Below are 8,702 nucleotides of genomic sequence, written 5' to 3'. Positions count from 1 at the left end.
AATAAATAATATTTTATACATTTTAATAATTAAGAAAAAAACTTTTCAACCTCTACTCTCATTTGAGCTTTTGCTAGTATATGTAAAATAATCTATTTAATCTTCAAAAACTCTACTAAAAAAACAACTAAACAACAACAAAAATTTTGATAAAAGCTTATAAGATTAAACAAGTACTATAATCATCAAATAAGCATACTTAATAGGTAATTATAATATAGCTTCATTAATTTCTTCAGATATTCGAGGACTTATTTATACACACACACACATTGAGAGCTCACAAGATAGATAGAACCAGTTCTCTGATTGAAGAGATAGAGGTTGGAGCTTGGAAGGAGAAAGATAACTAAAAGAGGAGGATCTGCAACTCTCATTCAATTTTATCAGCAACCAAGTATTTTCAAGAAAGCATTTTGTATTAATTTTGTATCATTTTTTCATATCTTTAATCGTTTTATTATTATTATCACTATTACTGAGTTATAAAAACACACACACTTTGGTTTACTTAATTGAAACAAAAAAGAGTGAGTTTGATGTGGTAACTGGTATGTTATCTGTTTGTTTTGCAGGCTGTAAATTCAAGTTTTAAACCGGTAACTGCTAGTCTACTGGCCATGAAGGTGCGTTTGTCTTACTCTCTATAGATTAATAACGGTCTAAATACAAAAGGCATACAGAGAGCATAACTGTTATTTACTAATGTTAATGAAAAAGTGGAGAATTTTTGGGTGATTTATTTTTGGATGTGATGGCAAGCATGTCTTATTTATAAAATTGAGGGTGTTGACCTTGCAACAACAATCTATGTGAAGGCAGCCTAACTACTAGTGATTTGTGGACTTTGTGTCGTTCCATCTTCAATAGTTGTTTATGCTTTAATCGCAAAAGTAATTTAGTAGCTTCATATATTTGAGCTAGCACATCTGTGAAACCTGGCGATAGCAATTGGGATTTCATGCACGAACGAAAAAATAGACGTCGTCCTCGAATCAGATTGTGTTAAAAAAGTTCAGGAATTATATTCTTGATGTTCGAAGCAGTGACCTTGTTAACAAGCCCGTTGATACTCTTACAGAGAGCATCCCATGTCAAACGACACTGCTGCTGCTGCGGCCGCTGATACTCCACACTGCTTTCATCATCTTTCATCATCATCATCATCAGTGCCGACTTAAAAGGCAGAATATAAACCCCTCCATTCCCCCCCCCCCCCCCCCCAAACTCCTAAGTGAAGAATCATTGTTCATGGCGTTACCTTCTTGCCTCGTACGTTTACTAGCCATAACCACCCTAATCTACTTAACTCCCACGAGAATTAATGTTATCAATTCCAATATAAACAGTTTAAAGCAAAATAAATTATGACTCTGATTGCTAAAATGCAGGGTACTATGTTAAGCAAGAGCAAGGCAACACCACAAGTCCTCGTCGTATTTGTTTGTGTTGCAGTGCTTTTGGTTTTGTGTGTGTGTATAATGGTGCTCACGTAAAAAGACCAACTTTAATGTACTTTTTTTAATCTTTTTAATATTTATTGAAATTTATATTTATATAAACTAGTTCTGATAAAACTTGGATTTTGTTTCTTTGGCCCGATCGAGTGATCCGTCAATAATGGAACCTGATGCAGTCGATTTAATCTTTTATGATAAATAATAAGCTCATTTTTATATCTTCAAAATTTATTGTGCATATTTTTATTTTTTTGGGGTTCCGAGGGGTTGGGTTGACGTTTTTTTAACAGATATAAGCATATATAACTCGTAAATGGATGATGGACGTCTGTTACAGCCTTAGAACTCGAGGCACGCCAATGCTTGGCTTGCGGCCTTGTGCCAAGCATAATGAGGCAGCGGACGTGCGAGAAAACAAGGCAAGTCTGCACGCGGGCTGGGGCGTGGCAGCAACTAGCGGGCTGATGGGCAGCACGCGAGATATGTGCGAGGCAGCGCACAAGTGGTCCGAGGGTATAGCGCGCACACAAATGCGCGCAAGGCATGTGCACGCTGATGGGCAGCGGGCGAGCGTACGTAGCGGGCAGCATGCGCGCAAGAAGCGCACCAAGCAGCATGCGCGCGCACAAAATATGCCAGGCAGCAAGCACGCGCACGCTAACGGATAGCGGACAAGCGCGCCAAGGGAGCGCACACGCACACGTGCCACACACAAGCAAAGAGGCCAAGGGGATTGTTGGAGCAATTCTTAGTGGCGGCGGCCCGCCACTGCATGGGCACTACCTATAATGGGGATCTTGTCTAAGTGGGGATGGTCCGCCACTATTCAATGTAACGCAATAATAGTGTATGGGCAAAGTACTAGGGTAGTGGGCTTAATTGTTTAGTGAGCTGGTGGGAGACGAAGAATATTGTGGGATTACATTATTCTTATCCTAGTGAGTGGGGTTGTCACTCACAAATGCTATATATAGCATTGGGGGAGAGAGCTTCGGCGAGCCAAGTTTTGTAGACAAGTGAGTGGTATTCTCCAAGCACTCTTGCTGGAAGCTATTTGTAGTTCCTTGTTCTTGTTGTTAATAAGAAAAGGTTGGAAGTCGGTGCTTCCGTAAATCTCGTGTGCCTTGTGTTTGCGTTTCGTTTGTTGTATCATTGAAAATCTTGGGGTGTGTTGCACACACGTAGCCTCCGTTGCGAATTGTCGAGTGGCTGGCTAAGCGGAAAACTTAGCGCCATCACGGGCTTGCCGCATCGAAGAAAATAGCCTTGTGGCAACGTCTTTGATGGGATTAAAAGAACGTTTGGTACAGCAATTAAACGATAGTATATAGAACATATTTCATCCTTCCAATTGAGAATAGAAAAAAAATTGAAACTTTATTTTTAATTCAAGGTGTTGAGTAATAAAAAGTATCAGTTAGACATCTCCCCATTTCTTACCCGAGGGCGAATCTCCATATCTGAGTGTAATGAGTAAATTCCTGGTCGTGTATCTTTTATTGAGCACGAGCCGACCAGAAGTGAATACCGACCAAGTACTCGTCACTAAAAGAAAGAGGTCGCAATCTCACGAACACACGACAATTTCGCCATGCCCCAAACCGTTGGGGAGAACACGTTTACCCACATTCAGTGGTTGAAGACCCATTAAGGTCCATAATCACCCAAATATGACGGGCATGAAAAATACCGAGAGAACTTGGGTTGATTGCCTATAAAAAGAAGAGAAATCGATGGAAAGGGGACACAAAAATTAAGAGAGGATGGGAAACTCTGCCAAATTAATTCCAGAATTTATTATATATGAATCCTTGATACATTTTGTGTGTAGAATATTGCAGTTAATCTGTACAACTTGAATCATACAGTTTTCCCATAAATACCTTGTACTGACTTAAGCATCGAAGGGTTTACGCCGGAAAAACTACCGGCGTCTCTGATTTGTTTCTGTGAACGCAAGCTTGGAAAGAAGAGAAAGAGTGATTTGGGTCCCAGGAGCTCGAGCAACTGTTAGAGCTAGTGAAGTACAACCTCTTCTTATTTGTCAACACACACGTTGGTGGTACGATCTGGTCGGACAAAGGGCGACCAGATTTCAGCATCAACACAAGGTATTTGATGGAGACAGGAGAGAGAAGTTTAGAAATTAGGAGATGAGGGATGGTTGTTAATTATAAGATTATTTTTGCCTTTTTTTAATTTCTAATGAATGGGGAATTCATTCAAGATAGTGTGCTAGCTAGTTTTTTTTTTTTTTAAAGGAATTCTAGCACGGGGTATATTTAGAAGGTATCAAGGCCCCTCTTTCAATTTGGGCTGGGTATAGCCCAAGTTTTGACTCCATAACCACTTGCTCCGTCCTACATTTGAGTTTTGTTACAGAAGTATATTTACAAGGTTACTGATTTTAGTTAGCAAAGCCACGCATAGTAGAAGATGAGTGCAGAAAAGAAAAGAAAGAAAAATACAAAATGGAAAGCAAAGATCCCATCGAGAATCGAGCCTCCAAGACTTTATTTTATTTTATTCTTGAAAAACTCGAAGACTCTATTTATGTATGGCTAATGCTAACCTTTATGTATACATTTACATTGGGGTAATTTTCGGTTTCCTCCCCTGAGGTTTGGGGTCCTTCCACTTTGATAGATTGTACGAGTGTATCTCCACTTTACAACCCTACCGTTAGTATAACGTTTATTTGACTGTTAATTGACTGACTAAATGATTAAAACACCCTTGCATCAATAAAACTATTTTAATAACCAACTGGAGCCGATTTTATTTTTTTTAATCTCAAACTTATTAACTGAAAATATAGAGATTCAGAGATATAACAGCTTGTAAGTACAGACCACAAAGCAAAACTTTGTTCGAATGATAATGATCATAATCCAGATTACAGACGCAGAGAAATCATCAAATGAAAATAAGAACACAATACATAATTACACAAATATCAATCTTAATAAATTATTTAGATATACAACATCACACAGCTTCCTTATCTGCAGTCTTCTTGTATCTCATACAAATATCAATCTTCTTGTCCACATCACTGAATTCCTCATGGGAATTGCGAGAATCATGATGATTAGCAAAGAGGCTCCACACCAAATACATGGTAAACAGCAGTAAGCGAACTGCACCCAACGTCGACAAGCGAAACGACGACGACTCTAAAAATGACCTTGGTCCAGTCGTAGAGAGAGGAGAAGTCGTACTTGAAGGGCAAAACACGGAGTTTTGGCTCGTGGATGAGGTGCTGCTCTTAATCGTCGTAGATTGAAGGGAGGAGCGGTCGGCCGAGGAAGATTAGGAGACGGTGGAGGCTGAATTGGTCAATTTCGGTGAAGACTGACGAATCCCATGGGGCTTGAGGGTTTGATTTGCAAAAATGAAAGATAAGAGCATTGTTTTGGTTTCTGTGCAAAAAAGAAATGACAAGCATTGTTTTGATTTTGGTGAAAAAAAAATGTATATTAGCATGCTTTTGTTATTACCGAGTTTGCATTAGAGTGTTTCAAGACATTCCAGTTATCAAGGTGCGAAAATTCAAACTTATTTTAATATTTAATTAATTTAACACGCAATTACTTACTTCCCCTCACAAACTAACCATATACTAAACTTTATATTAACGGCAGGGTTATAAAGTGGAGATACACTCATACAATCTATCAAAGTGGAAGGACCTTAAACCTGAGGGGAGGAAACCGAAAATTACCCTTTTTCTAAACTCGGAACTTAGAAAAATCCGACCCCACAAGATCTGTCTATAAATAGCAACAGTATATACATATGTATGCTCATCAAGCATTTTTGAAATAGGGGGAAACTGCAGTCCTTGAATGGCAGCATGAGATCATAGCATTTTGCTTTACATCAGCGCTTGGATTTGCTAAAATTGTTTGGGTAAGTTCAATCAGAACTTTCTCCTTCATTCTATGTGCTTTCATTTGCTACCTCACTCACCTTTCTTTCCCTCTTTGTTTCAAAACTTATTGTCCACAACAAGCTTACCTTTGCATCCAAAGTGCTGGAGAAAGTTGCTGTCATTGTTGTTGCCACTGTGTTCGTCTTGGCCACCACAGTCGCATACTCTGAGAAGCTTAAGATTTCAACTTGGGCGTCAGCAATTTCAGTGAAGAAATCGTCGAGCTCATTAAAGTAACAGCTGGCTAAGCTGTCATTTCATTTCTTAACAAATATGTTAGCTTCTGTCGATCTTGATATGTAAGATCAAAGTTTCAAAACAAGGCGGCCACGTTATCATTTGGTTTTGGCGAGTAAATGTTGTGTCACAAATTATATTTGTGCAAGTTGTGTTACTTCAAATTTTATTTATATGAGCGTTTGTGCTATTATTTTGTGGTATTATGAAACTGAATTAATTCCTTAATAACATCAATCTTGTGTGCTTTGACTACCGCGTTTGTGCTATTATTGTGTACCACGCAACTGTTGTTAAATTGATAAACTGCATTAAAAAAAAAACCTCCAATTTTTTGTTAGATTTTTTTTTTTAATTTCTATTCTTAATGAGAAGGATAAACTATGTTCGATTATTAATTGTTTAGTTGCTGCATCAAGCTTTTAATCCCATCAAAGAGATCCTCTCATGAGCAAGTTAATCTAATAAATAGTTATTCAATATATATCTTTCCATAAAAGTCAATGAGTCATACATGACCTCTAAAATTATTAGACTGCGTGGACCCTAATTAAGTTTTGTGAGAGCCTAAACTAATTTATTATGAGAGAAAATTTGAAATATACAATAAAATTTTGCTAGATAATTCTACATTTTTTTTCTCATTCAATGATGATCATGCAAAATTTTAAAAAAATAATAATTGAGATGTCGTAATATACACTTGTTTGGTAATTTTAGATTGGGAATTATCATGAATATTATACAAATCAATCAATCCTAGTATTTTTTATTCTTAGATTGATTAAATCTGAAGCATTATCTCAGACAGAGCACTTGATTACAAATGTTGGGAAATATTACAAGTCTAATTTCACACTGAAACTGAGTAGTGAGTACACGCATAAGCAAAGAGCAAATATCAGAGCCTTCAATTTTTTGAAGAATTTTCTTCATTCGGTTGTCAAATCTCTGCCAGATTTTGAGGTTGATCAACATTATAATCACAAAGAACCAGAAGATGATATGTGCGTACAATCAACTGGAACAAAAGGGGAAAAATAATACATTACGAAATTGTTCGGACCATTAAAAAAAAAGAGAGCAAATTGACAAGATTAGGTAAAGATTTAAACAAGAACGTAAAAGGAGTTCATGTGTAGTTCTGAAACTGGCATACCTCTTGGTTGTGAAAATAAACATAGCTCAAGAAAATTCACGGGGATCAAAGACGAGTTTGTGATTCAGTTGGACAAAAGGTATGTCGGCTACTAAGTGCCAATATTCTCCTTCGTCCTTTTTGCACCTTTCCTCTAAATAAGGACATAAATAGATGCTTAGAAACACAAGTGAGGGAGGCAGGCCATTGCCCGGCAAAGATTTTAGAATTGTACATTTGCGGAGCTCAAGTCTTTCTAATGAAGTGAGGTTGCGAGCAAAGGACAGGTATCCCAGAGGAAATTCTCTGATGTACAGTTTGACTAAGGAAGCTGGAAGCTGTTGGAAGGACTCCTCGTCCTCCCATCCTCCTGCGATGAAGAGTTCTCGAACTGAGGTGAGGTTGTGGAACCCCAAATCAAAGAATAATTTACAGATGTTTGGGCCTTCAATCTGTAGTGTTCTAACATTTGGGGGAAAACCAACTTCCTCAGGAATGGATGCTATGCGTGGACAATCTCGTATTTCTAAGCGTTGAAGAGACGAGAGATTGTACATGCTGTTGGGCAGGGCCGTTAGATATCGACAACGGGAAAGGATGAGCTCGCTCAGATTTGTGCAACCCTCCTTCAGCAAAAGAAGCCAAACAAGAGCTAACCATCGAAATCCTTGTAATATGGCTAAGTTTGTGCAGACCATCCGGTAGTGATTCTTGATTAGGGATCATAATTTGCTGGGGCAGAATTTCCGCTCTTGACTCCTCCAGCCTCCAGGCCTGAATTAAAAGAATCAGAAACAACTGCTTCAACAGGATGACTTATCCAAGCCACCTCACTAAATCCATCAATTTCTAGTTCACAGAGTGGGGGGAGCGCCATATATGACACCAACAATTGCTCACAACTCCTAATGACAATCCTTTCAAGTCAAGAAAAACGTTGGGGGCAATCTACCTTTCAGTTTAGAACAACTTAAAATAGAAAGCTCTCGCAAGCGAGGAAACCCTTTAGCAGCTTCTTGGTCACCACCAGCAGTACCCCCATGAGAAATCCACTCCTCCCATTCTTGCATATCCTCGAAACAAAGAGTCTCTAGTGATCGAAAAGGCTCTGAGCAATACTTTCCAATAAACTCCAGACCAACACTCCTTACTTTGGCCATGCCCTTGATAACAAGATTCTTAAGCGAGGGCAAGTGCCCAACTGATGGCAAGGTGGTACATTGGTTACAATTTTTAAACCTTAGTACCACTAAATTTTCAAATGAGGACTGACCTAACCAAGCTGGAAATTTTGTACCACCATAACCCCGTAATTTCAGCTCTTTCAGTCCATAATGAGGTTTTAACATCTCAAAAACACGAGTTTGCATTTCTGCCACCTCCCTGAATCGCTACTAGTAGTACTGTTAACCCATTTCAGCGATAGCGCTTCAAGTTTCTCCTTGCCATTTAATTGAGCTTCCTTGGCATCTTCCTTGGCATCTCAACTCTTTTAAGCAGGAGTAATTGCCTTTACCCACAACAAATTTGGCCAGTGTTCGGAGACTCGTCAATTTACCAATTCTCAGAGGCATCTCCTCCAATAAATTCGAATGTGAATCTTTTAGATGCCGCAGGTTGACAAGGTTCCCTATGTCTGGAAACAACTTCTTTAAACGGTAACAATACTCTAAAATGAGTGTCTGTAAATTATAAAGAGTACTGACCGATTCAGACAAAACTTCAATTGCAGTGTGGGAAAAGTCAAGATACCGTAAATGCTTCAACTCTGCAATGTCATTCGGAAGCTGAAAGATCTTATAGCCGCACAAAGATACGACTCTCAGCCGCCGTAGTCTTGGTCCGACATGAAAAACAAGGCTATTTGTCACGTAAAATGCCTTTCTTGTGCCCAGTCGCAGTGCTAAGAAAGTTCGCAAATATTCAACTTCGT

General features: G+C 38.7%; 1 protein-coding gene across 1 annotated transcript; it reads right to left on the bottom strand.

Moving 5' to 3' along the window:
• Nucleotides 1-7,484: 7,484 nt before the first annotated feature.
• Nucleotides 7,485-8,139, bottom strand: LOC18046488 (putative disease resistance RPP13-like protein 1). Its single transcript, XM_024187492.1, has 2 exons — nucleotides 7,722-8,139; nucleotides 7,485-7,618 (listed from the first exon to the last, which is right to left on the bottom strand). The coding sequence occupies exons 1-2, from the start codon at nucleotides 8,137-8,139 to the stop codon at nucleotides 7,485-7,487; spliced, it is 552 nt and encodes a 183-aa protein (XP_024043260.1).
• Nucleotides 8,140-8,702: the final 563 nt, after the last annotated feature.

Source organism: Citrus clementina, unplaced genomic scaffold (assembly GCF_000493195.1).
Source record: "Citrus clementina cultivar Clemenules unplaced genomic scaffold, Citrus_clementina_v1.0 scaffold_3, whole genome shotgun sequence".
In the NCBI taxonomy this organism is placed as follows: Eukaryota; Viridiplantae; Streptophyta; class Magnoliopsida; order Sapindales; family Rutaceae; genus Citrus; species Citrus x clementina.
Note: the sequence above shows the minus strand (reverse complement) of the source record. Positions and strands in the feature narration are given on the sequence as shown.

Bases quoted from the DNA above. Each gene is read 5' to 3' on its own strand.
- LOC18046488 (XM_024187492.1), bottom strand. From the start codon at position 8,139: ATGCAAACTCGTGTTTTTGAGATGTTAAAACCTCATTATGGACTGAAA. The intron at 7,619-7,721 runs GTAGATTGCCCC...TCTGTGAACTAG, and splicing joins AAGTTGTTCTAAACTGAAAG to AAATTGATGGATTTAGTGAG.